This window comes from Pollicipes pollicipes, unplaced genomic scaffold (genome assembly GCF_011947565.3).
Source record: "Pollicipes pollicipes isolate AB1234 unplaced genomic scaffold, Ppol_2.1 Scaffold_5724;HRSCAF=6776_pilon_pilon_pilon, whole genome shotgun sequence".
Lineage (NCBI taxonomy): Eukaryota > Metazoa > Arthropoda > Thecostraca > Pollicipedomorpha > Pollicipedidae > Pollicipes > Pollicipes pollicipes.
The window spans coordinates 6,174,542-6,202,345 of record NW_023596746.1 but is presented as its reverse complement, the minus strand read 5'-3'; the positions used below and the strand labels follow the sequence as shown (position 1 = coordinate 6,202,345).

At 61.6% G+C, this 27,804-nt stretch overlaps 1 protein-coding gene and 1 long non-coding RNA gene across 2 annotated transcripts; both read left to right on the top strand.

The window, feature by feature from the left end:
• On the top strand, positions 1–27,776 carry LOC119102374 (protein lap4). Its single transcript, XM_037225743.1, has 32 exons — positions 1–300; positions 1,488–1,605; positions 3,213–3,291; positions 3,831–3,920; positions 5,519–5,639; positions 5,885–5,959; positions 6,367–6,584; positions 6,950–7,083; positions 8,186–8,297; positions 8,921–9,090; positions 10,060–10,202; positions 10,731–10,841; positions 11,206–11,377; positions 11,685–11,911; positions 12,237–12,419; positions 12,723–12,851; positions 13,253–13,918; positions 14,096–14,239; positions 14,522–14,653; positions 15,243–15,323; positions 16,419–16,640; positions 16,800–17,072; positions 19,631–19,741; positions 20,003–20,182; positions 20,563–20,778; positions 21,056–21,199; positions 21,796–21,945; positions 25,353–25,389; positions 25,738–25,825; positions 26,235–26,427; positions 26,660–26,791; positions 27,143–27,776. The coding sequence occupies exons 1-32, from the start codon at positions 139–141 to the stop codon at positions 27,251–27,253; spliced, it is 5,124 nt and encodes a 1,707-aa protein (XP_037081638.1). The 5' UTR covers positions 1–138; the 3' UTR covers positions 27,254–27,776.
• Positions 21,377–24,721, top strand: LOC119102568 (uncharacterized). Its single transcript, XR_005094711.1, has 3 exons — positions 21,377–21,418; positions 21,796–21,945; positions 24,669–24,721. It is a non-coding gene; the product is annotated as an uncharacterized LOC119102568 (long non-coding RNA).
• Positions 27,777–27,804: the final 28 nt, after the last annotated feature.

Sequence of the window (27,804 nt, the reverse complement as noted above, 5' to 3'; positions counted from 1 at the left end):
TGAGCTTGGGTGGCCAAGCGTAGTTGGTGCCGATAAGTGCCTATGAACTTAATTTTACGATGCAATCATGGTCATGAGTGAATTTTGTTAAGGCCTGGCGCTGCTTTTTTCTCTTAAGCGCAGAATAATCAAGGCATCATGTTCCGTTGCATGCCCATGTTTAAGGGGTGTAACCGCCAGGTTGAATGTATAGACAAGCGACATTGTTCTCTGTCTTGTGTACCAGATGAGATAATTCGGTATGCGCGAAGCCTAGAAGAGCTACTTCTAGATGCAAACCACATCAGAGATTTGCCAAAGGTGAGCTTGCTGCTGTGCTCCCTAGCCGTCTTGCAGGGATGCCAGAACTGCTGAGTTTGGGTGGATGTTGATTTAAACAGGTTTCATTGTGTTAGTGGTTGATATATAAGCTCAGTGAAATTGGATTTATTGGCCTTATATATGTATATAATGTATATATGCCCCACCCTATAACATCACCTAAGCTTCAAACCTTGTATCATCAATCATTGCTGGGTACTCCCTACCATTGCTGAAGTGTAGTCCATGAATACATGGTGGAAAGTACATGCAATGCAAAACATGAAGATGCCCTGCATATCTCTTGCTGCAGCAATTTCAGTGCACATGCATTGTAAATCTGAATGCAGAGTTTGGCACATGGATACTGTCAATTTTAACTCACAGGGAGCCCATATTTTAAGAAATTGTGATTTTGCAAAGATAATTTCAATCAAGGCTATCCTGAATAATTTTGTCACATAAAATAATGTTAAATTTTGGTGCAACTTGGCCTAGTCTAAGTTTAGCCCACAAATGCAGGAGGTTCAGTGCAACAAAGAAACGGCTGTGTGTAGGCATCAGCAGAGCTGCGCAGGCATCAACAGAATGGAGGAACATTTTGCAGACTGGTAGTCAAGTATCAGGCTTCTGGGAATGAATGTGAAGGGCATTGCTGGTGGGATAACCAGGTACCATGGCCACTGCCTGCCCCACTGATGCCAGTCCACAAAAATGTCTCCACTGGGCCAGACCCTGCAGCACATACTTACTATCAGCTTGGTGCATGTGTGTTCTCATTGTGGCTAGATTGTGCTGAAAATTCAGAGAATTTTGTGCTGAAGCACTTTGGAGATATTTTTAACCTTACCATTAAAATGTTATAATTACTTGGAACAAGAACAACATTGCACTGAAGTTGGCAGCTGAGACTCACTGAGATTCACTGAGATGTTTTGGCTCAAATGGCTGCTGTGATGTTACTGAACACAATATACATATTTGGTTAACTTGCCATTTGTCTGGCTTTGAGATCCTGTATACTCCTGTGGTATGATAATCATACTGTTCCAGTCATTTCTGAGACTACCACTTCCAAATCTTGGTTTGACCATTCCTACCAGCTTTGGTTGAACAGCTCATGTGTACACTCCCAGGAGTGCCCTGTGTCCAAGCGTGCAGGTGACCAATGCCACCATCTATTTCAGAACTTCTTCCAGTTATCTAAGCTGAGAAAACTGGGACTAAGTGACAATGAGATACAAAAACTTCCTGCGGACATCATGCATCTTCAGTGCTTGGCTGAACTTGATGTGTCCAGGAATGGTATGTATGATGTTTAAACTACTTTTGTCTCTATTTTAACTGTGCCTGTATGACTGTGTTGCTGTTCATCCAAGTTCCATAACTGTCATAGTGATGATAACATACCATAAAGCAGATTGTTCACATCCATTGTGGCTGGCTATATATAGGTGTGTCTTTGTATTGTCTTTTTGCACTGTTGACCCTCTACAGGTCTACTGGAAAGCTACCAGAATCTGAAATTTCCTCTGCATTCAGCAGTATGTAGGTATGAGCTGCAGGTGATGATGGTTGAGTGTGGCATCCAGTCAGCTTGTGCCTGATATCAGGAGGGCATGTGTGGCTGCTTAAATCCAGTATGCATAAAGGGAAAACAAATTGTGCACCAGCTAGCATTTCAAATATGGCAATAGCTCAAGGCAGAGCCATTATTGATTTCAGATGCAATTGAGGAAGATGTTGAGATGAGCAGTGGTTCATTAATGCTCATGTTTTTTTTTATTGTGCCATTTGATGCTTTATCTTGCAATTGAACACCAGGATATCATAAGGTACATTGCAATTCATGTAACCTCATGTCTTTGTATAGCATGCAAACTGACTTCTCATTCTTGAAGGTGTGACCATTTCAGATAGGTCAGTTTCTGTTTGCAGGCCCAAGATGATCTAGCTCACTAATATTTGTAGTTACCAAACACATCATCCAAACAAGGAATCCGAGTTAGATTTCGGCGGAAATCTTGGCTGTGGATAACAAGTCCTCATTGTGATGTTGATGTTTATACATTGGTGGTGTTTATATCCCAGATGTATGGCATCATACCACTGTCAGACTGGCTCTGCTTGTTGTCAATCTCAGCTGGTTGCAGTCTTAAGTGGTTGGCACCTGGGTCATGTGAAGGTCGCGCCAGTAGCAGTCACGGGAACTGAGGCAGCCGGGGGTAGTACGCTCGCAGCTTCAAGACTAACGACGCGCGCAAATGGGAACACATGTAGTATGTGCAACTATTGCCGGCTCAGATGGTGGCGATTGTCGTGCGGTAATCGGACGTCATCGCCCCAGTGTTATATTAATTCGCGTGACTCTATTCATCTTGATCCATGCATGAAGCATGCCCTGGGGTTGCCAAGGTGGTGTGGCCTGCACTTGTACCACACTCGTGATTAAGATGTATGGTTTTGCCTACCTTCACGTATCGTTGCGTCCCCGGACGGTCTATGCTCAGTGTAAGGTTCTGTCAGGTGTCTGCGAATGATGCGCGAGATTTACCGTTGATTTTTTGTGTCGCTTCTCGAGCGGTCCGAAAGGTAGCGGAGTACGATCGAGTGCCTCCGTTCTCACATCGCCAGCCTCAGACGGGTGGGCAAGCTCGCAGTTCTGACAGATTAGGCTTCCAGCCGGCAGAGTTGTGCCATGGGGGCGGGGAACACATGGACGGTTAGAGCGATGTACTGTGGATGTGTTACGTCTTCACCACACTGCTTGGATTGGACATAAGGGGTAGACCTAAACGTGCTCCGTGGTGTGGGAATATCTGGCGAAGTGAGATTGTTTGACCAGGCGAGCGTCACGTTTTTGGTGACGTCACGTCACGATTTGGTTGACTCATATGATTACCCAATTCCAGACGTGCCAGACATTCCTGAAGAAATCAAGAACTGCAAGTCTTTGCAAATAGTGGATTTCAGTAGCAATCCCATCACCAGGTACGTTTTCACATCCGCTCACCTTCGACCGACGCGGGTAAAATGCTCCACCATAACGTATAAGAAAATGGTTCAGATGCATGCGTTGCTGCCGCCCTGTGTCGTCACGACTGGGTCCGTCCGGCGTTGTGATAGCCCCCCAAGCCGTCTAGCGATGGGCTGACCGCCATCCGCGACGTTGCATTCACGGGCTGGCCCTTCCACGCGGGGCCTGGCGTTCACCTCGCGTCGCCAGGTCGATGAGACGTGATGAAACACCGGCAGCTGCTGCGATGGTGCGCTGGCAACTGTACCCTTTCCTGGTACCCGGTCGTTCTGTTGACGGCTCTGCCTGCTGATGGTTTGATGTTGCCTTGATGCTGGAATGTTGTGTTGCCGGGGGTCGGATTGCGGCGCTGGTTGGATGAGTGGACGGTCGACGTAACGTTACTGGGACGGTTCGGTGCCGTATGGACGGTGTGCTGTTCTGTCTGGGTGTCCTTCCCCCCCCCCCCCCCGTTTTGTCTGAACCTTCTGACGATGTGTGCGTGTGTTTGCAGGCTGCCGCAGGGCTTCGTCCAGCTGCGCAACCTGACTGTGCTCGGGCTGAACGACATGTCCATCACCTCTCTGCCGGCCGACTTCGGCAGGTAGGTCGGACCCCCGACTCCCGACTCCCGACCCGGCGACTCCCGGCTCCCGACCTCGGACTCCCTACACGCGACTCCCGATCAGGATTCGGGAGTCGTGTGTCGGCGTCGAGTCCCGCTCTGACCTCGAGCCCGGCCTATCGGACAGTCGCTCCGTCCTGGCGCGGTCTCGCTCGGGCTCCGCGCGCGGTGCCGCGACTGACATCCAGGACGAGGCAGCGCTGTGTTTGTACCTGCTCCGTGCCGCACGACGGGCTTGATTCGGCGTTGTGCGGCGCGCGGTTTGCAATTAGTTCTGGGTTCTTCGCCTCACGGAGTGAGTAGTCTTCACCAAATAGCTTACGCGTGTCGGCTTGGTGATTTAATTAGCCTCTTACGGTGGTGCGGGACCGACGAGCGGTTGTAAGATTATGGTGGTTACTACCGTCGACAGCGTCCTGACGTTTATGCCGATTGATCTAACAGCCATAGGTATGACTAGGGAATCGCTTGCATTCATATGTTGACAGGCATTTATCTGATCAGGATTGCCGCATGCTGTAACTTGGCAAATGTTTTCCGCGATTTAAAGTGTCGGGAAGCGCGCAAACTCAGATGCATTGTAGCGCATTTCTATTTTCCTTTAGGTGCTCTGCGGTGGAGACTGTAATGTGCAGAGAAATGATGCGTAGGTCTTGGTTATTTTTTTCCAACAATATCTGAAAAAAAATTCTGAATTGATTCTGACAAACGTTTTGACAGTTAGTGGTGAAAGTGATGTCAGGGGTAACACGAAGCATGTTGCGTTTGTGCTACACCAGCATTAACGAAGCATGTAAGAAGTCCGTGGTGCCACCATGATCGGCCCCCCCCCCAAAATGGCGTATACACACTTAACCTGCTTCATTCAGCGTTAAATGCTGGTGATCATAACAAGGATGCCACCACAGTCATTCGCACCGCGTCCAGTTGCCATCATCCTGCGAGATACATGGCATTGATATTTCGGGGACCCCAGCCAGTGGCAGACCAGCGTAAGAGGCCCGCCGCTGCGGCGTGGGTCAGTGCCGATTCACATTGTGGCGCCGGCTGGAGCCGCAGGGTCACTGTCGGCCCATGCTGAGCGCCGCCCCCGGCCGAGCCGGCCCCATTGTCACGCCACAGCTGGCTACCACCGGCGCCTTCCGGCCATGCCGGCCGCCACACGAACGTAAATTGTTATCGCGTCTGTCAAACATGCCCGCAGCGTGGCCCAAAACGGCCGGCGTTGGCGCGTGGGAGCGTGCCGCCCGCCGCCGGGCCCGGCCCGTGGTGGGAGGGGGACACTGGTGGCGGAGCGCTGCGACACCGGAGCCAGCCAGGTGGCCTAGTGGCGCCGGCGCCCGTCTACAGTTACCTTTGGCGCCGGCACCCGTTTACAGTTACCCTTGGCGCCGACGCCCGTCTACAGTTACCATTAATGGAGGACTGAACACGTCAGCGTGTGTTGTAGAGGCTCAAACACCGGTACAGACAGTGGCGTGCTGAGCATGTGGCGCTGGCAAGCAGCGTTGCTTGATGAGGCAAATCCATGTCTGAATTTGTTGCTGAGCCGCCTGCCCCCGTGGTCGCTGCCGTAGCCTGGTGAACCTGCAGTCGCTGGAGCTGCGGGAGAACCTGCTGAAGTCGCTGCCGCCGTCGCTGTCGCAGCTGCGCCGGCTGGAGCGGCTCGACATCGGCGACAACGAGATCGAGCAGCTGGTGAGTGACAGCAGGTCGGCTCCCGCCACGTGCCAGCCGCGCCGACGTGGCTGATCGCTGGGCCAAGCTCTGCTGATACCGTTGTGTCGCAACTGACTTTGGGCTATTTTTAGTCGTGTAATGGGCTCCAGTTGGCAGGAGATAGGCGACAAATGCCTTGTTAGCAGTCGGATGACACGTAAATAAGCGGCACCGGTGCTGTTTTGACCACCCGGGCGTCACACGTGCGTGTGTCGCGTTTTCAGCAGGCGACTATTGGAAGCCTGCCGTCGCTGAAGGAGCTGTGGCTGGACCACAACCAGCTGACCCATCTGCCACCGGTCAGTGGGGCGCACGGCGCACCGGAAGCGCACGCCAGCGATCTCCCTCGGCTCCGTTGCTGTTTGCGAAGACACCTCCCGCTTACCGTTGCCTAATACGGGAATGCTCCATTGCCACGTCAGCAGTGTAGGAACCCAAGGCATGCACTTCGGAGGTCCAAGCAATGCTGCCTTCCGCTAGCCCAAAATGTGTTTCTGTTGTTGTGTTCTGCAGTCCCCATCCCGTCCCCCCGTCCCGTGACATCCTGTAATGCCCTGCGATCGGACGGGAATCTTAACGGCGTGCGGATCGGTAAACTGGCGGTGCGTCCGGCGGCCAGGCCTGTGGCCTCTGTCCGGCGCTCGTGCACGGACCGTGCGCCGCGTGCGGTCTGACCCCCCCTCCCCCCCACACCGTCCCACCACAGGAGATCGGCCACCTGCGCAGCCTCAAGTGCCTGGATGTGTCGGAGAACCGGCTGGAGGACATCCCAGACGATATTGGCGGCCTCTTCAGCCTGGAGGACCTGCTGCTGTCGCAGAACTTCCTCGAAGCTTTGCCCGACGGCGTAGGCAAGCTCTCCGAGCTGATGATCCTCAAGGTCGACCTCAACCGGCTCTCACAGTGCAACGAGGCGGTCGGCAGGTGGGTGGGCGCGCGCTGGTCGACCCCCGCGCGGACTGCGCGCCGCCCGCTGCCGCGCGTCTCGGCAGGGGCGCGGGGGATGTGGCACGCGGCTGCGTTCGCAGAGGTGCAGGACGTGAAGCACAGACTTGATATTGCAGGTTGCAATGCCTAGTGCATCCGTTTTTGTCGTTTGGATTCACCAAAACGCGTGGCACTCCGTGCGCTTGTCCCACGAGAGGTAATTAAGTAATTACAGCATGAAATTCACGCCGTGCAGTAGGCTGATGTGCGGGGAGCTGCTGTCGGGCCCGAATCCCTCACAAGTGATCCGTGTCGCTGCGGCGTTCGCGTCGCTGAGACCGCACCGCGCTCCGTGTGCGCAGGTGCACAAACCTGGAGGAGCTTATCCTCACCGAGAACTTTATCACTGAGCTGCCCGAGGCGATCGGCAACCTGAAGCGGCTCACCAACCTCAACGTGGACCGCAACCGGCTGGAGAGCCTGCCGCAGCAGACCGGTGAGAGGCGCGCCGGGGCGGACGTCAGGCGGGGCAGGTAGGTCTGTCGGCGGAGGGGGCGGTCCCAGGCGTCCCCTGCTCGCCGGACGGGGACGTCAGGCGGGGCAGGTAGGTTTGTCGGCGGAGGGGGCGGTCCCAGGCGTCCCCTGCTCGCCGGACGGGGACGTCAGGCGGGGCAGGTAGGTTGTCGGCGGAGGGGGCGGTCCCAGGCGTCCCCTGCTCGCCGGACGGGGACGTCAGGCGGGGCAGGTAGGTTTGTCGGCGGAGGGGGCGGTCCCAGGCGTCCCCTGCTCGCCGGACGGAGACTTCAGGCCAGGCAGGTCTGTCGGCGGAGGGGGTGGTCTCAGGCGTCCCCTGCTCGCCGGACGGGGACGTCAGGCGAGGCAGGTCTGTCGGCAGAGGGGGCGGTCCCAGGCGTCCCCTGCTCGCCGGTCCCCTGCTCGCCGGACGGAGACGTCAGGCCAGGCAGGTCTGTTGGCAGAGGGGGCGGTCTCAGGCGTCCCCTGCCCGCCGGACGGAGACATCAGGCCAGGCAGGTCTGTCGGCAGAGAGGGCGGTCCCAGGCGTCCCTTGCTCGCCGGGCGGAGACATCAGGCCAGGCAGGTCTGTCGGCGGAGGGGGCGGTCTCAGGCGTCCCCTGCTCGCCGGACGGAGACGTCAGGCCAGGCAGGTCTGTCGGCAGAGGGGGCGGTCTCAGGCGTCCCCTGCCCGCCGGACGGAGACGTCAGGCGAGGCAGGTCTGTCAGTGGAGGCAGCGGTCTGCAGCGGTCCCCTGCGCGGCGGGTGGAGGCATCAGCGGAGGTGGTGGCCTCAAACGTCTCCTGCGTGCCGCCACTGCTCTCGTGCGTGTGCGTGGTTTGCCCCGAGCCAGAAGTTGTGTGTGTGGGTGTGGGTGTGTGGGTGGGTGGGTGCTCGGACGTGCCTCGGCTGAAGCCTAGCGCCCCGAGCTGCCGCTGCTGACCTGTCCCTGGACGGCCGCCGCTGACCTGCCCCCGGGCGGCCGCCGCTGACCTGCCTCCGGCCGCCGCTGACCTGCCCCCGGGCGCCGCCGCTGACCTGCCCCCGGGCGGCCGCCGCTGACCTGCCCCCGGGCGGCCGCCAGGTCACCTGCAGCAGCTGGGCGTGCTCTCGCTGCGGTGTAACCGGCTGCGCTACCTGCCGGCCACGCTCGGCAACTGCACGGCCCTGCACGTGCTGGACGTGTCCGGCAACAGGTGGGCGCTGCCGCGGCCTCGCCCCGCCCGTCCCGCTCTGTGTCCCGTCACCTGCTCCAGCCAATCAGTGCATGCGTGGCGTCGCTGCGTCACATTGCGTACTATTCTCGATGGCTATAGGCGTTCCTGACGTCACCGCAATTCGGAAAAGAAAGCTTCGCTTGTTTGTCTTGCTTTGTTCAATTGCTTTCTGAGTGTTTTCGGTATCGCAGCCTTTGTTTGCGTCAAAGAACGTGGTTCGCTATGTGTTCTCGGTGTCGGTCTATTCTGCTGAGCCATCGTTACTGCGTGACCGACCCGCGTGAGACGCCATAATACGAACGCTGTTTCATGGAAGCCATAGCAACGCATAGCGTGTGTCACCGTGACATAGAGGCCCCGCTGAGTTTTTAAGGCTCAATTTCTGTTTTCTTGTCTGATGCTTTAGTCGGCTGAAGAAGAGGCGACGTTAAGAAAAACCATTGCTCTAGTCGCGCGATGAGAGTGGCAGCATGTTACGTTGAACATATGGCTTCATCTCGTTTCCATGCGTCCAGCCGGCGGCCAGACGTAGCGTACCGTGGTGTGGTTGTGTGGGTGAGCTCGGTGCCACTCGCCATTGACCGGGCCCTCGCCACCCGCAGACTGCAGTACCTGCCCATCACGCTGCAGAACCTGAACCTGAAGGCCGTCTGGCTATCAGAGAACCAGGGGAAGCCGATGCTGCAGTTCCAGACGGATCTGGACGAGAACACGGGCGAGGAGGTGCTCACCTGCTTCCTGCTGCCGCAGCTGGACGAGACCGGCGAGCACGGTAAGGTATCACCTGACCCTGGTTCCGACTCGGATTCCGACCTTGACCCTAACCTTAATCCCGGCACTGACCTCGTCCCCGACCCCGGCATTGATCCCGACCCGACCCCGACGCTGTCCCCGACCTGACCCGACCTTGACCCTAATCTTGACCTAGGCCTCGATCCCGACCCTGACGGGAATCCCGATCCGACCCTGACCTTGACCCCGGCTCCGACCCGACCCTGTCTCCGACCCGACCCTGGCTTCAACCTGCCCCTGACTCCGATCCGCTCATGACCTGACCCCGACTCCTATCTCGATCCTGACTTAAACCTTGACCTTAACTCCGACCCGATCCTGACCCTAACCCGGGTCAGGTCAGGGTCAGGTTCGCGTTTCCTGGCACCCAGAGACAAGAGCTGGTCGCCCTCTCCCTGTATTCGGCTGTGGCCCGGGGTAGCGCCCCGGTGGACAGGATGGCGGAGTGGCTGATGGAGGCTGTATTCTCGAGCCCATGCGCTCGCTGGCTGCGTTTCTGGGCGCCCTGGTGAACGGGGATGTTGTAAGTGCATAGTGAATGGCAATGGTCGTCAGCTAACAGTAAGATGCAGAGGACGCCGGCGAACAGCTTGTGGAGCCCGTTTAGGGGGGGGGGGGCTCAGCGAACATTTATGATAATTCCTGTTTGCTGTCTTTTCGTGCCATGAGCTCCGAACCCTCATTTATACTCATGTCGTAACGCATTTGGTAACAAGTGCTGACCGAGGTCGCGGCGGGCCGCTTTGGCACATTAAGGGCCCCCTGGAGGAGCCGGTGCAGCGCGCTCTGGGCTGCCATGGCTCCGTCCTGACCACGGCGGTTGGACGGTGTCTCCCTTCAGAGTGAGACGTCGGCGCCGGTGCCCGGTGGCTGTGCCTGTCGCTCCTCTGTGCTCCCGTGTGCTCCCCTCTCGGTGCGCGGCTGGTGACGCCGCGCCTCGCGCCGCCAGACGGCACGAACGGCCGCCTGGACCGCTCCTCGGGCGACGAGCTGGCCGGCAGCGACGCTGACTGGGAGGCGGCCGAGCTGAGTCGGGCCTCGGTCGTCCAGTTCCAGGGCCACGAGTCGGCCGACGACGACCCGGAGCGCGAGGTGAGGCGGCGCCGCTGCGCGCGCGTCCGACGGCCCCACCCTAGCGGTGGCGTCCGAGGGGAGCGAGCGCTGACGTGTGGTCGCGTTGGGTCCCATCGGTGCGTAGTGGTGCCGCAGCAGGGCTCGGTATGTGTGCCCGGGACATGCCAAGGGGCTGATGCCGGCAGTCTACTGCACAGCCGCGAGCATATATAGACGGGTAAAGATATCCTCGCATAGAAGGCAGGGATTCCCCACATCGCTGGCTCGTTCAAAATGCCTCTGCACGATACGATAATGAGTTGCGCAACCACCTGACACACGCGCTGTGAATATTGTGCGTTGCTATTCAGGCCGTCGCGCGGTGTGGCGCTGGTATGCTGACGGTATTCGGGCGTCCGCTGTCGTAAATCGCTGCCTGTTTTTGCGTGCCGTGCGCTGCAGCGCGATGTTCGTGAGCACTCTCCCGCGTGGTGGCGGCGCACCGCCGCGCACTTCCGCCGGCGGTCGGGCGTATGGCGTACTGACGCGTCGCCCTCGTCGCTCCAGAGTCACTTCGTGCGCCACAACACGCCGCACCCGCGCGAGCTCAAGGCCAAGGCTCACAAGCTGTTCGGCAAGGGCAAGAACGTGGACGGCGTGGCGCTGCGGTCTGAGGAGGTGGGCGTGATGGGCGCGGCGCTCGCGGGGCCGCGGGGCGGGGCTCGCGCCGCAGCCACAGGGGGCTGCGGGGCGGGGCTCGCGCCGCCGCCGCCCGGCGTCCGCACGATGTGCGGCTCTCGCTGTCCGCTCTGTTGTGGTCACGGTTGGCGCCCGGTTTGACCATGTCGTGTGACGCGCGAACTTGGGCGATGTCGCATGTTGTGCTGCCCCCGGTGGCGGCTGACACGTCCCACTGACGCCCAGTTGGAATGTCGCGTGAGCGGCGCAGTGTGTGCTGACCGCCGTCGCGCGACGTCCCACGGAGGGGCCGGCGGGTGGCACCCGTCCTTCCGCCCGGTGAGACGCGCGCCGCCGTCGGCAGGAGCAGCCGCTGTCGTTCCGACCGAGCCGCGCCAGCCCGCCGCCCGACCGGCAGGGGCGCTTCAACCCCAACTTCAGGCGCGACCTGCCGCGCGCTGCCGAGCCGCGCCCCCTGTCGGCCGGCGACCCGCCCGCGCCCGCCGCCGTCGACCGCCACGACGACCCGTCGGCCGGTGAGGGAGCAGGCGGCCGGTTCGCACCGCGCGGGTGTCGTTTGCCGAAGCAGGTGTCATGCACCAGTGATGGCTGGGATTGACGATTCGGTGATTAGTTCCGCGCAGGGATGGTGTTGGCCGCCCCCGCTGAATCGTCTGTCATTCGGTTGGCGAGTACAGTAACAATGGCCGTTCACTGGTGATCCGCTGTAGGCCAGGTTTGGTATTCGTGTGAATTGGCGCCATGTCCCTGTGGTGCAGAGCTCCGACACCAGGCTGCGCTGCTCCCTGGGTGTGTGCACCTCTGACCCGCCGTCTCCTCCAGAGGACGCGCCGACGCCGCTGCCCACCCTGGAGCGGTTGGCGCCGGTCGAGGAACCGGAGCCACACTCGGAGCCGGAGCCGGAGCCGGAGCCGGAAGGCCGCCGCCAGGTGGGCTTCGTCACCGACGGCTCGGAGGCGGACGACGAGCTGTCGGTGGAGCGTCACAACCGGCTGCACCGGCGCGACACGCCGCACCACCTCAAGAACAAGCGCGTGGTGGCTGCCAAGGTGAGGCGACGACAGCGGTGTCGGTCGGGCGCGGCGCCGCAGCGGCCGGGCGTCGGGCCTCCAGATGTGGTCCGCTCCGGGGGTGGAGCTGGACGCCAGCTGGCCCGAGAGGCTGTCAAGTACTCGCATGCTGTCGGAGCTTTGCCATCGCTAGTGGCCACTTGTTTCTGTGCATGCGATGGGTTGGGTCCTAAAACGTGCTGGTGATCAGACCGGTGCGTGCTCGCGTGCGCAGCTTGCTGCTCTGTCGGTTTCTGGCGCCTTTGCCGCGCCGCCGCCGTGTGGCGTCCGCCCGCGCCCGCCGACCTCGCCGCTGCCGCCGCAGGTGGACCAGGAGAAGGTGGCCTCGATCATCGCCGAGGCACTGAAGCGGCGCGAGGATGAGGAGGGGGGCATGCTGCCGTCGCCGCCGTCAAGCCCGGCGCCGGACGCCGCGGACGGCCCGCCGCCGCAGCAGCAGCAGCCCGCCATCGTGGTGGAGCAGCGGCAGTTCGAGCTCGACGTTCAGGTGCGGCCGGCGGCTTGGAGTCGGGCTGGTTTGTCCGACGTGTTGTGCTGGTGCGCCCGGACGCGGCGCTGGGACGTCTGGGAGTGCTTGAGTCTTGAGGTGCTCCCGTGGTGGACCCGGCGGCGTGTGCTGCACGAGCGGGGAGACAACACTGATTTTGACTCATCCAGTGCTGACTCGATCAGGTGCTTCTGTTAACTGCTGACGAACCTTGCCCCCTCCCCCGCCTCCAGCGGCGTCCGTTGTGCCCCGCTGACGAACCCCTCTGGCAGCGGTGTCCGCTGACTGGGGGTCCCTCCGCAGCGCGGCGCCACCGGCCTCGGCCTGAGCATCGCCGGTGGCAAGGGCTCGACGCCGTTCCGGGGTGACGACGAGGACGTGTTCATCTCCAAAGTGCTGGACGGCGGGCCGGCCGACCTGGCCGGACTGAAGGTGGGTACCGAACGGCGCGGCACGGCCGCCGCCCCAGTCACGGCGATGTGAGCGATCCCGGCGTGCAAGGAACTGTTTGCGGAATGGTAATGTGATGCGATGACCTTGGATACAGTGGTGGTACGTATGGCTCTACTTGCTTCTAATGCAAGGAATATTGTGCTGGATTGGCGCCGTTCTCGCGTTGGTGGAAGCTTTGCGTGAATTTCATTAAGTGGTAAGTGAAATTGCTTTTGAATATGCGATGGCAGTTGTGTTGATCATGTTTTTGTGTGACTTATGATCTAGTTGTGCTGAGGGCAGTTGTGTCGATTTACCGGCGGTTTACACCTACGCCAATTGCTGCTAGCTGACGGCCACGCTCGTGCAGCCCGCTCACTGGCCGCCCGCGCGCCCGCCAGGTGGCGGACAAGCTGGTGTCGGTGAACGGCCTGCCGGTGCTCGGCGCCGACCACTACGAGGCCGTCGGCATCCTGAAGGCGGCCGGCGCCACGCTGCACCTGCAGGTGCTGCGCGAGGTGACGCGCCTCGTGCCGGCGGCCGAGCCCAGCCCCATCTACCAGACGGTGCCGCCGCCCGTGCCCGTGCAGAGGCACACCGCGCCGGAGCCGGCGCCGCCGCAGAGCGCGGCGTATGAGCCGTCTGCGGCGCAGAGGATGGCGCAGCAGCCTCCAGTGGCGCAGAGGATGGCGCAACAGCCTCCAATGGCCGCGCAGAGTAGTCAGGCGCCCGTGGCCGCGCAGAGAAGTCAGCCTCCAGCGGCGCAGAGTGCAGCATATCAGCCGCCGGCAGCTCAGAGCACACTGTACCAGCCACAGCCTGCGCAAAATGCGACGTACCAGCCGCCAGCAGCTCAAAATGCTGCACGTCAACCCTCCGCGGTTCAGAATGCAGCTCACCTTCCCCCAGTAACGGCCCATAACGCAGCATATCAGCCGTCATCCGGTTCGAGCACGGCTTACCAGCCTGCGGCCACCCAGAATGCTGCGCAGCAGCCCGCGGCGCCGGCCCATCCCCCCACTCAGCCGCCGGAGGCGGCTCAGAGAGCCGCCGCCTTCCAGCCGCCGGCCGGCCGAAGCTGGGCGCAGCCGCCGGCCGTCGCCTCCCCCTCCGGCCCAGCCGCGGGGCACCAGCCAGCCGGCCCGGCGGCGCCCGGCCAGCCGCCGCCGGCCGGCGTCGCGGACCACGTGGCTCGCCAGCGGCAGCAGACGCAGCATCAGCTGCACCGCGAGCTGGAGCAGCGCATGGACCAGCTGCGGCGCGACGTGGTCTCCAGTAGTCGGCTGCCGTCGTCTAGCCCGGCGGCGGTACGGCGGCCGGTGGCCAGTCCGCCGCCACCGCCGCCGCCGCTGTCGGCCCAGCAGCCGGAATCAGCGGAAGGCGCGCAGGTGGGCGAGAGATTGCAGGAAAGCATGGCGCGGTGCGAGGATGTTATGGGCCTCTAGTGGCAAACCATCATAGTGTCCATTGGTTTGGAGGATGGCGTCCTGAACTCGATGGTGTTGTATTTGAACCTCTTGGGCGGTCGTGGCATGATAACTCGAGCGTAGATCGGCGCCGTTCTATGGCGTTCTCATCTTCTGGCCAGTGACAAGGCTGACCGTACCCCGCGGGTGACCCGAGACGCCGCTCTGACTCCCCCCCCCCCTCCCCTCCCCCTCTTCGTTCAGGTGAACGGAGACGGCGAGCCGCTGGTGCCCAAGATCGAGACGATCCACACGACTCTGATCCGCGACAACGGCGGCCTCGGCTTCAGCATCGCCGGCGGCAAGGGCGCCGCGCCGTTCGTCGAGGGCAGCGACGTGAGTGACTGCCGCATCTGCGCTGTGGCGGCGAGCCCGGCAGCCCGGCATCACCCCGGCTGAGGGTCGAGTGGACGTCAAACGAAGCGAGGCTGTCCGCCCGAGACCCTCCGCCTGAGTTTCTCCGCTTGGGTTTCTCCGCTTGAGTCTCTCCGCCTGAGACCCTCTGTCGAGACCATCCGCCTGAGTCCCTCCGCTTGAGACCGTCTGCCTGAGACCCTCCGCTTGAGTCTTTCCGCCTGAGACTCTCTGTCGAGACCATCCGCCTGAGACCCCCGCCTGAGACTGCCCTAAGACCCTCCATTGAGACCCTGCCTGAGACCCCGCCTGAGACCCCTGCCGGAGACGCCCGCGTGAGACCCCCGCCTGAGACTGTCCGCCTGGGACCCCCGCCTGAGACCCCCGGCCTGAGACCCCCGAGTGAGACACTGCGGCTGAGACCCTCCGTCTGAGACCGTTCGCCTTGTCTGAGAGCGGAGTGCGGCCAAGCGTCGGCGGTCGGTGTCTCGGGCCGCCGGAGCCGGTCTCTGCCGCTGCGTGTTCGTCTGTTGCCCCGGACCGACGGTGCGTGACCGGGCTGTGCCCGCAGGCGGTGCACGTGTCCCGGATCACGGAGGGCGGAGCCTGCGAGCGCGACGGCAAGCTGATGGTCGGAGACCAGGTCATCTCGGTAAGGCTCGCTGCTGTCGTGTTCAGCTGGCGTCCAGATCAGCGCTCAGGGCGCATGCGCTTGCTGCAGCTCAGCACGCGGAGAAGGAGGCAGGCTAAAGTGCCAAGCCGCAAACTCTTACCCGCAATAATAGGGAGAAGCCTTGTCGATTTTGATGATGTTTTCAGTTCTGCATTTCAGCAGCTACCATAGCCGTACTAGCTTACGCAGAAATGGAAGGATGTTAGCTTTTATGGATAAATGCAAGTATTGGGCTTTTGCGAGAATAGATGAATTGATGGTGCTCCATCCAGTTGTCTATAACCCATATCTCCACGTGTGGACGTTTTTGCGCGCCTTATGAATGCGCTTGGATGAGTATCTGAGCAAAGGTCTAGTTCGGCACGTGCCAACTGCACAAAAAGGTATCAGAGCGGTGTTCAACTAATTTCCTACAGTGTTCTTGTGAACGCTGCACTTCAAACATGGGTGCATCTGGCAGGCCACCACTCAGTCTTAATACAAATGAAAACGGGTAATCTGGACGGGAGAATGAGTTTACTTGTGGCGTTTTGAATCCCGGTGCTAGCTCCCTTCATATCGCGTGGTCTGTGATCGTGGTCACTGCAGCTCGCTGCTACCTTTGTCCGGTATCTAATCTTGTGCAAGCAAATCTTAACTGATAGCCTGCTGTCGGCACGTCGACGCCGCAAACGTCAATATCATCTGGTCACTTGCCTTTTGATTGAGTTATAACAGTAGGGCGGATAACAGTTGAGTTATAACAGTAGTTTCACGCAGCCCTTCTGAAAAGGGTGTCATTTTCGGTATAGCTGAACGCCTCAGCAGTAAGCGGCGTTGACGTGGACGTGGCCAAGCTAGATGTCGGCGCGCTCGAGCACCGTGCCGTACCGTACGGCATCCGTTGTTGTCCTAATGGTCGAGACATGCGGTGCCCCCGGTCCGGAGTGGAGCCGAGTCTGAGCCCCTGAACCCCGCCCGCCAGTGTGATTGGCCAGACGGCCGTGACGTCCCTGCCGAGATAGCGTCTGATTGGTCAGGTGGCCGTGACGCCCCTGCCGAGATAGCGTCTGATTGGCGGAGCCCCGCCGGCAGATAAACGGCGTGGATGTGGAGGGGGCGCGCCATGACCAGGTCGTCTCCCAGCTGACTGGCCTCGAGCGGTTCGTGCGGCTGATTGTGCGGCGGCGTCGGCTGGTGCCCGCCTCCGAGGCGACCTCGCCCGGCCGACCCGGCCTGCACGGCCGCTCCGCCTACAGCCCGGCCAGCTACATGGCCAATCGGCCGGCCTACGGGGGCTACCGGCGCGCGGAGCCGGCCGGCGGCGCGTCCCGGCCGGCCGAGCGACCGCCGCCGGCGCCCGCGCCCGCGCAGGTACCGGCCCCGGCCGCCGCCGCGCCCGCCGCGCCCGCCGCGCCCGCCGCGCCCGCCGCGCCCGCAGCGCCGCCGGCCGTCGCCGCCGCCGGCGCTGACCCGTTCCAGGCGCCGCTGCTGCCGGTGCGCCCCGACCAGTTCCAGGCGCTGATCCCGGCACACTTCACGCAACCGGCGCCGGCGGCGGCCGGTCAGGGCCCGGCCGTGTCCGTGGACCGCGGCCAGACCCACGCACCCGTCTCCATGCCCGAGTTCCCGCCGGCGCCGCGCAAGCCCGGCATCTGGACGGAGAGCGTCACCAAGAGCACGTACACGGAGACGACGGTGACGCGGCGCACGGAGAACAAGCTGTCGCGGCCGCCGCCCGTGGCGCAGGTGGGTGACGCGCCGGGCTTCTCGACGGGCGTGCCTCACGCCTGCGGGGTGGGCTCCCGGCGCCTGACCGGGCGCCTGCCGTCCCATGTCGATGCGGTGGGGCGGGGCGTGCGGGGTTTACTGCAGTGCGGTGAACTGTGCGATTGGGGGGGGGGGGGAGGGCAGCTGCCACGGCGAAGGAAATCCGTGTGGTTCCTTTGGATTCAGGGGCAACGGGGATCGAGGGCTGGAAGGTACCAGTCAGTGGACATTCGAATTCGTGGTTACGCTCGGCCTGCCGCCTTGCAACGGCGCTCTTGGTTCAAATGCCGGCGTCGCGTTTCTTTAGTCTGGCCAGCAGGATCTCGACGGTGGCCAGGCACACGGCCCCCGCCGTCCAGTATCAGTGCGTGCCGTCCGTCGCTCGTGAGTCTTCAGCGCTGGGCTCACATCGCTGTCTGAGCTCGGTTCGCAGTTGGCGCGACTCTGGGAGGTCGGGGTACCGCTCCCAGAGCCTGAATGGGAACGTAAGTGCAGCGGCCCGCGTGCGCCCCGCTCTGTCGGGAGGCTCGGTGCGCGCGCGCGTGCGCATGTGCTAGTGGCTCGGCTAACATGGCCTTGTGTCGGTGTGATGGCGCCGGTCCGCGCCGGGCTTGTGTGATTTTGGCGGGTCTGCGGAGCACGCACGGGGCGGGTGGCGCGCTCCACCCAGCATGGTCTGCTGCAAGGCATGGACTCGTGCCATAACGTTATTGGCTGCGAAACGTTTAGTTTCGAGTTTGAACCCTGCTTCTCGGCTTTGGATGAATTCGAGGGTTAATCATTTGCCGGTGTCTGGTTTGGGTTGAGGTTTGACGAGCTTGGTGGTTTGTGGGGTGGTTACGGGTACGACAACTGGGTGCTGTCGAAATATAACGTCTTTGTAAATATGCACGACATATGCTCTCCGTTTAACAACTTGGTTTTTAGCGTTTGTTTCTTAATTTTATTTCAGTTGATGTAAATTTAAATTGATATTTGCGAGATTTTAGTGTTTGGATGTCTGTTATGGCCTATCACCTTGGCCAGTCAAATCGTTTAAAAGTTATTTGTAATGCCCTGTGTGTGTAGATCTGGCTCATCAGCTTGGGTAGCTCGTGTATTTCAGCATTTGCTACCACTTGACAGTGGGTCATTGTTGTGTGCTCACAGGCTCATTGTGCTTGTAAATATAATTGAAAAGTCTATGATTTGATGGCTTGAAAAGCGATTGATACAATTCAAGCCTGGTTATGTTGTCGACGTGCTCAGTTTGGACCCCATTCTCGTTTCCACAGGATAGCTCGCTCGTCCTATATTTCAGTATTTGATGGTCATGACGCAGCGGTAGTGGGTCGTCAGCAGAATGATTTAGAACTCAAGGATTTCACTGAATTCGTCCCAGGAACGGATGATAGTCGGGATAACAGGGCCATTGTCTGTCCTAGCACCCACTGTGTTTTTTTCGAGGGGGGGGAGGTTATTATATGCCCCTGTTGCTTTTATCTTTCCAACCCACTTATCGCTGAGTTGTCTTCATACGCTAAGTGTCGGGAACGTGCAGGTTCACATTTCACCCGGCACAGACTTTGTCGTCGACTGACGGAACGCTGTGTTGTACGCGTCTGCAGCTCGAGGCTCGATTCATGTACCGTCCACGCATTGTTCCATGCGGTGCACCCGATCACGACCAACAGTGTGCCGGGCCGCTGACGTCACTTGTGTGTGTCGCTGCGCCTGCCCTGGCGTCCGCGCCATCTCACCTGTCGACGGTCTGAGCGCGGCCAACCGACCGGCCGCGGCCGGGCCGCCAGTGATCAGCTGACGCGAGCCGCCGGCGCTGGCGCAGCCGTCTGTCGTGTGTCGCTCGCACCCGAGCCTGTCCGGCCGTCAGCGACAGCGACTCTGTGGCGGCGCTGCTGTGTCTGTCCAGCGCCGGTCCGCGTGGGGCCGTTGCCTTCTTTCCCGCGCCGTTCCACAGGTGCAGCTGTGTCTGCAGGATATTTTAAGGGAACACCACTGAGTGGGTGGAATTGCTTTAAATTCCCGCTGCTGGTCGATGAAGGCTGATCGTTGTGGGCTAATCAATTATGAAGCACTGAGACGTAACGTTGAGTCGTCAACCCACGTTCGCTTCGTCAGAGACAAACTGTTTCGGTGAAAACCTATAGGGAGATAGAGGTGGCTTGTAGAGGGATGCACATTCACGTAAATTTATAGAACTCATCGTTGTGTCTGTCCTTGTCAGTGGTTGCGTTGTCAACGCTGTGCTTATCCGGAGTCCGTGTCTGTACACGATGGCGACCTTGTGACCCTCGGGCGTCTGTGCGCTGTCGTTGGTCGCCGCTCTGCCATCGGCCGTTGCTGCGTGCAGTGCCGCTGTGTTTGGGTCCGCGCGTGCCGTTCGTCGCCCCGCTGTGCGCCCGCTGCTGCGTCTGCCCAGTCCCGCCGTGTGTGAGTGGGGTAGAGGGGATGAGAGAGAGAGAGAGAGAGGGGGGGGGGGGGGAGGGCTCCGCAGGGCCTGTCCGGGACGGCACTGACATCGGTGACCGGGCCGGCAGGACGTGGTGCTGAACAAGGCCGGCGGCCCGCTGGGCCTCAGCATCATCGGCGGCTCCGACCACAGCTGCCTGCCGTTCGGCCGCGACGAGCCCGGCACGTTCATCTCCAAGGTAGGCCTCGCTCACACCACGGTGTCTGATTGTGTTGTGTCGCTCGCAGGCGCGTCCGCTGAGCTCGTGCGGAGCTTGTGGGTGGACTGCACTCAAATGCGGTGGGGAGACGACGCTGTGTGAGAGCGATTGCTGCAGCACAGTGCCCATACATGCCTCGCGTCGGAGCTTGCGGCACTGGAGTCGCCTCAGCTGTCCTCCCCCCTCCCCCGGTCCGTGACGGGCCGGTACTGAGGCCGCCTGTGCCGGCCGCACCGGCAGATCATCCCGGGTGGCCAGGCGGCGCGGACCGGCCAGCTGCGCGTCGGCGACCGGCTGCTGGCCGTCAACGGCGCCGACCTGGCGGCGGCCACCCACGAGAGCGTGGTGGCCGCCCTACTGCAGCCCGGCGCCGAGATGACGCTGCGGGTCCGACACGACCCGCTGCCCGACGGCTGGGAGGTCAGACTCGCCCCAGCCGGGCGCCACCGGCCCGCCGGCGGCCTGTGTCGGCCGCTGGTGCGCCTGTCCGTCCGTCCCCAGCAGCCGTGCGGGAATGTTCGGAGTGTGCTGGAGCCCGCCTGCCCACAGCGTGTAGTGTGCTTGGCGGGGTCGGTTGGGGTTGTTAAGTTTCAACCGCGATTGTTCCGGATGTTTTTACTGGTTATTTGCTCTTTTTGATCATATTTGTTATGCTACTATACTTCAGGGATAGAGTGGCACCTTCCTGTTCAGGCGTGTTTGACGTGGTGTGGCCTGTTGTGTCCGGCGCGGTCTGTTCTGGTTTGGTGTAGTCCGGTTCCTCTGGCCTGGCCTCTGACGCCGCTCCCCTGCACCGGCAGGAGATGACCGTCGAGCGTCTGCCGGGCGAGAAGCTGGGCATGAACATCAAGGGCGGCCTCCAGGGGCTGCCCGGCAACCCGCTCGACAAACAGGACGAGGGCGTGTTCGTCAGCAAGGTGCACGCGGAGGGCGCCATCCGCCGCGACGGCCGCCTCCGCGCCGGACACCGGCTGGTGGAGGTGAACGGCGTCAACCTGCTGGGCGCGGCGCACCAGGTGAGGGCTGACGACGCCGGCCGCAGGCGGAGGCGGGTGGCTCGGCCGGCGCGAGGCGTGGGTTTGGAGATGGTGGGTGGGAAGTACCGGATGAGATCGCTGAGTGCAGGGCACGAGTGGCGTTTGAATCAGGCTGACCTGGAGCCTATAGCTGTCGCCTCGCACGTAATGGCGACGTATCAGACGTGTGTTGACCTGCTACGTGCACCGCATCCCACAGCCGCACCCTAACGTTAACTCTACGGCTGATGTCCCCCCCCCCCTCCCCTGCCGTCAGGACGCGGTGGACGCGCTGCGTCACGCGGTCGGCTCGCTGGCCATCACCGCCTGCCACGGCTACGAGCCGGCCGAGGTGGAGCGCCGGCTGGGCGACGGCGCCCTGCAGCGGGCCCGCTCGACGGCCAGCCTGGACGCGGCCGAGGCGGGTCGACCGGCCTCGGCCGCCGCCGGCAGTCGACCCATCACGCCCGGCAGCCGGCCGGCCACGCCGGGCAGCGAGCACCGGCCGCTGACGCCGGGCAGCCGGCCGGGCAGTCGACCCGTCACGCCGGGCGTCGAGCGCCGGCCCGTCACCCCGGGCAGCGACCAGCGGCCGGTGACGCCGGCCAGCGAGAACGGACGCCGCAGCGCCGCTGAGGATGTAAGCCCGTCGACGTCCGCTCTGCAGCAGGCCGGGACCGTGGGGTGCTGTCTCTCTGCGTATGGTGCGATGCCCCAGGATGGTTTTCCTTTTCCAGGCCGGGCGATCCGTGGGGACCAGCGGCGCAGTGGTAGTGTCGTCGGTCTGTGCTCGGAGACCGTCGTTGGGCGGTTGAGAATGGGCTGGGCGGCGCCCGGAGCGTCGCGCGCCCGGCTGACGCAGGGCAGTAGCGTCTGGTGGCCCGGACGGCCAGCTCCAGAGCGAGAGACGTGGCATTGCTTCCCGACCCGGTCAGCCTTCGTCGTGTCCGCTGTCGCCGTGTGACGCCGGCGCGAGCTGCGGCACGCGTCGGTGGATGACCCAGCGATGCCGGGCAGGTGATGGAGGTGGTACGCGCCGCCGAAATCCTGTCGCACGCGCCGCTGCCGCCCAACACCGTGCTGCCGGGCTCGCCGCCCGCCCGCCACGCGCCCAAGAAGACCACCATCGTGATGAGCAAGCACACGCTCTCGCCGCAGGCCGACGCGGTGAGTGGGCGGCCCGGCCCGGTACGGCCCGCCTCGCCGCCCCTGCTCAGCCGACGGCGGAAGTGGGGCTGGCGCTGGCGTGGTGATCTTTAATTTTGTGTGGTGTGCCTTTTGTTGGTAGGGGGTGTGCGGGCTGTGCTATTTCTTCGTGAGTGGTGAGATTCTGCAGCTAACGGGGTTCTTTATGGTTATGTGCATTAAAGCTTTCGGGGTTGGGGTCCGCCGATATCGCCAAACGGGGTGTCATGACCTTTGACGACAAAACCCATCTCATTCATCGGGCTTGTGGGCGATTTTCTTTCGTAAACTTTACCGATGCCACTTCCTACGGCGGCGGATGCGTGGGTTTCAGCCCCGGTTTCGCTAGCATCAACGGCATTTTAGAAAGTGTCGCTTTTCTAACCACAAACTGTCTCTTGACTCAGACGCCACGCAAGAACTCTTTCATGCACGTATTGTTTGAATCTCGCCTGGTGGTGGTTTGGTGGTGGTTTTCCACTTGTCCCTTCCTTCCTCCGACAATGTGTACCGGTGTGCGGCTGGCACCCACCTTCGTCGGCGCCGCGTGATTGGCGGTGGTCTCGCGCCCGGCCGGCCGTGCGCCCGCGCCATTGGCCGCCTCTGACGCGACCGTGTCTTGCTTTCAGGCGGTGAACCATATATGATAGTGGGCGCCCGCCGCCCGCCCCGCCCTCTCACCGGCGCGGCGGGCCGGCAGGCTCCGCCCACCTCCCGGGCGGGCTCCGCCCACCTCACGTACCGCTCACACACACGGACACTGTCGGGCGCCCGGCTGTCACTTGTGGGCGGGGCCTCCCCCTGTGACGTCACTCTTAACATGCCGTGGTTGCGTGAGATAGGCAGGCCTTCTCTGTGACATCATTCCCGACGTTCCGTGATCGGCTGGACTAGGCCATTTTTATCTCTTTGACGTCACTCCTGTTTGTCGGGTGAGGTAGGCAGGCCCTGTGTGATGTTACTCCTAACCTTCCGTGGTCGAGTAAAAGGGGTAAGCCGTCTCTATGACGTCACTGGTGTCATGCCTTGGTCGACTGAGATCGACAGGCCCCCATATGACGTCATTGCTGACCAGCCGTGGTCAGCTGAATGGGTTGTGAGCGTCGTCAGACCCCTGCCTGGCGTCACCCCCGCCAGGTGACAGGGCGGTCGGGGCGCGGCGTGGTTTTGTTCCTGTTGTTATTGCCGGCCGGCCATCAGGCGCTGCTGTCGTGGCCGGCCTGGCGCACCATCCATCACGCGTCGTGGGGACGCGCGCATCGTCAACACAGTCAGCGTTAAGACGCGGTCGGGTTCATATCGAGTTTTGTACTCCAATACAAGTGGAATGTCCCGCGTTCGTGTCGTGGTCTCCGGACAAAGTACGTCAGTTGAGTTCCACCGAACCCGTCACACACGGGTGCCAGCGGGCGCTGCTCCGTCCCTGGCTGAGTCGGACAGGTAACGTGGTGTGTGGCAGCATGGCTGTGACCGCCTCGCGCTCGGAGTGCTGGGAGCGCCGGTGCCCCCCACGGCTGCCGGCGGCGCCACCTCTGCATGCCGCGGACGACGCCGTGACTGTAGCCGCGCGCCCGTCCGTGTGCTGGGCACTGCCGCATGATGTTTGGATGGACGCCGCTCGGCGGTCTGGCGTTTGCCGGGGTGATGAGATGGGACTGTTCGGTCGGCCGGTGCTGCGTCAGAGCTGTTGCTTTACTTGCCCTGGCCTGTGCGATGGCTAGTGGGTGTCTCCTGTAGTGACCTGTGGCTGTGCCCTGCCTCCTGTGGGCTTCCGCATTAGAATCTCTGTTGATGCATGGTAAACAGGGTAGATCTTGAAGCAAAATGGTGTTAATTCGACCCAAGAACCGATGTAAATCAATAATGTCTAAGAGGACCAAAAATGAACCTTGCATAGCGGTGCTGAATCCCACCACGGTGTATGTTTGTGTTACCACTACTGCAAGCAAGCTCCAGTCGTGGCAAGTACATAGTGCCTTTCGGCCCACGGAATCACAGTCCCATCTGAGCATAACCTTGCTGTCATCAGTGTAATGGCATTCTCGCCAGCGGTAGCAGGTGTCAACGCGCAACGCTTCTTTGCTTCTGACGCACCACGCACTGGTTTTGCGAGTTTTGCTGTGGTTTGCACGAACATTTGAAGAGGGCTTTCTCCTTTTTGTTCATTGGCATCACTTAGCGACCGCACATGCCTGTTTTTTCTCGAGTTCACGCATCATTACCCCGTATTTTCGTCCTAGACCTCCCACTGATGGCGCCCTTCCCTTGTTGTTCTGTTTTGATGACTTGTGCCGATTTGTGCTGCGTGCCCACCGCTTGATACCGGCTGAGCTGTGCTGGTTTTACTCGCACACTGCGCGAAGTTTGATCGTGGACATGGTGTCCCAGAGATGCCAGTCAGCACCTCGGTGGCATTCTTCTCCCGGGCTTGTTCAGGCTGGCTCGGCCGTCCAGGCCACCTGTTATTCAGATAGGCCGCTGCACTGCGTGGCCGGATCATTTCTCGCACCGTTTGCCGCGGCTTGCCCGCGTGTACCGTGTTAGCTGGCGGCAGTATGCCTTCGTGCCGCCTCGCTGGGCCGCTCTCCGCGCCTGATCGGGCTGCCCCGCTGTCGGGCTGCTCCGCGCCGCTGCATGGCCGCGCCGCCGCTGGCCGCGTGTTACCGAGCTGACCGCTGCCGCCCCCCCCCCCCCCCCCCCCCCAGCCGGCCGGAGCGTCGCTCGAGGGTGCCGCCGACGGCTCGCCAGCCGACTCCCCGCCTCCGCCGGCGCCGACGCCGACGCGCCCCCCGCTCGGCCCCAAGCCCAAGGTGGCGCCGCGCCTCAGCCTGCAGGGCAGGGAGGCGGCGGCCGCCGCCGCCGCCGCTGCCGCTGCAGTCGCTGCCGTCGCTGCCGTCGCGCAGGTGGGAGGAGACTGAGTCCGCCGGGGGAGCTGGAGGCCTGTGGCGGTCGCGGAGTGTGGCGCGTGGCGCGCGCCAGAGTTCGGCCACCGCTGGTCCGGTGTGCGCGCAAGTCCGCTGACAAGCTGCTGGCCGCTCAGACGGCCCGTCTCCGTGACGGTGCGGCGCAGGGTCCGAAGCCCCGCGGTCCTGGCTGCGGTGACTGCATGACCTCTGTCTTTTGGTTCCGCTGACATCCTGTGCTATTTTTAGCAGTCGGAGCCTGACGCCGACGTGGACGAGTCACCACAGCGCATGACATTCTCTGCCAAGAAGCGCTTCTTCGAGGCCGATGTGGCCCCTGCTTCTGCCCCAACGGTCCCGACTCCTGCTCCTGCTCCTGCTTCTCCGGCCCTGGCTCCTGCCCCTGCTCCGACTCCGGCTCTGACTCCGGCTCCGGCTCCGGCTCCGACTCCGGCTCCGGCTCCGGCTCCGGCTCCGGCTCCGGCTCCGACTCCGCAGCTGGCGCCGGCTCCGCAGCCGCCAGGTGAGCACCGCGAGGTCACGCACTGGCCCCGCTCACTAGGCCGCATACGATTGCATGTGGCTGACATGGAGCGCCGCCTGCTGGGTGGCTGACCGATGAATCGATAACAGCTGAAAGCCAATGCCTGTCAGAAGCCAGTGTGTGATGTTTACTTGCTGAGCTACGCAACGCCGTGCAGTTCCGAGCTGGCTAGCGACAGCGGGCTCTTTGGCGACCATGTCAAAGGTCGCGATGTCTGGTGCTTTGTTGGCTTTCCTCTGTTCTGTTTTGCCGTTGTCCGGTGGTGTGGTGTGGCACCGAGCGGGCCCGGACGGCAGACGTGCTGACGGCGCCGGCCGGTGGTCACAGAGCCAGCAGTGGACGCCGGTGCCGTGGTTGGAGGAGAACATCGAGCGCAGTCGACTCTGGAGCCTCACCCGGCCGGGCATCGCGCCAGGTCCGTCTGGCCGCCGGCTCCGGCCGGGTCTGGGGTGCCATATGGTTGAGCCTTTGAGTTATCTGTTCAGCACTGCACAAGATGTGGGCTTTGTGTGGCTGTATTGTTGTCTTGCATGGTGCTCTGGTTTGAACCTCGATAGAAGGGCAGGCACGGCCTGGAACATTCTCGAATTTATGTATGTTGTTTTTCTTGCTTTGCGCTGAGGTTGGATCGAATGAAGAAGACCATTTGAGCTGCGTCAGCACCTCCTATGTGCTGAGATTTCTGTTTTGACCTGGTCTACGGACCGCTGTGTACCGTCTTGACCCGGGCATGGGGGGGGGGGGGGCGCTGGTGGTCGACCGGTACGCGACCAGTCTCCCTTCAGTGACTGACGTGTCTTGACTCTGAGTCACCGTCCCGGCAGTGACTCCAGCGAGCCGCCGGCCGCTGCCGGCCGGACGCGCATGATGACGGCCAAGGCCGAGCGCCGCCTGCGGGAGCGCACCACAGGCACGGCTTCTGAGGAGGAACAACAGATGTCGCCAGCTGAGTGGCGCGCTCTGCAGGCTGAAAAGCGCGCCGCGTGGCGGCAGGCAAGACTGAAGTCTCTGGAGCAGGTCAGGCTCGGATGTGCTAGGTCGGATGCAGGGTGGGGGATCTGGGGAGTGGTTCTCCAGTCTGCACGCTGAGTTTGGCAAGCCGGCGCCCGTGCAGTTGCACGCGTCGACTGATGAACAGCCAGTTGCTCCTGTGTAGAAGCCACACAGGTACTTACAGACCTCCGGTACACGCAGCAAACGCCCGGCGCCACCCGGTCCGACCCCGTCTAGTTCTGTTTTTCGCCGCCAGGACGCGCTGCAGGCGCAGATCGTGATTCGGAAGATGAGCGAGCTGATCGAGGCGCCGGAGACGACAGCCGACGACAGCAGCGGCACGCCACGACCAGACGGCAACGGCAACGAGCTGGAGAGCGGCGCCGACGTGAGCACAGTGTGGTCCGCTCTCGGGAGCCGCCGGCGAGTCTCCGGGGAATCTCTCAGCGCTCGTGAGGGGGTGATGAGGGCTTATGAATTCTGGCGGCGCATGCAGAAGTGGAACGCCCTTAAAGCACTCCGAGTTAGGCATGTTGTGTGTAATCGACATCCAAGCAACGTGTTGCCGTTAAGAGACGAGAAACGGACCAACACTGTGGCAGTTTCAGCAAGCGTCGCAATGTGTTATGCACTGATTTGTTGCGCACTGGGTTGGTGACGGAATGCTTCCTAGACTTGGCGAGGGCCTGGCCTGTCTGCCCGGGACCAGACCCTCACCGCTCGACGTTCCCGTCCTCAGGACGATGCTGACAAGTCGTCCAGTCTGACCGCGCAGATCGACAACAAGAAGAGAAAGAAGAAGAAGAGGAAGCGGCAAGAGCGGGCCGCGGGGAAGACGGAAGAGACGTAAGGCCGGCAGTGCGCGCCGGTCGTATTTTTATAAGATGACTGTCAATCTTTTTACGCTCCGCGGCGGTTGTGAGCTTTTAGAACACGTAGGCAGCTGGCCCTGTTGCCATATCATGCGACCGCTTGTCATTTGATCTAAGCACTGTTACATGTTGCTGCAGCTTTTATCCAGATGCTTACACTCATTGGTAGGATAGTATTAGCGCATCGTCACGTTCGCATGCTTTCGTCGGCACGATCAGCCGGGCCCTGGCCGTGTGACGCCGGTCACCTCCACTCCCCTCCCTCCCGCAGCGTCCCGGACGCCCCCTGCTGGTGCTCGCCCCTCCCCTGTCCGGGGCTGCGTGGTGGAAGTGTCCGTCCGCCCCCCCCCCCCCCTGCCAGTTTAAGGCCGTACCCTGGTCCGGTCCGGACGTCGTCTCTGTCTGTGACAGACCGATGGGGCCCAGGCGTTGTTTTCAGCCGATCAGTCGTCATAATTTTCTGGCTTGCAAAGCTTGGAATCACTAAGTTCTGCAGAATACACGATAATTTCGTACGTGGTGTTTTTGG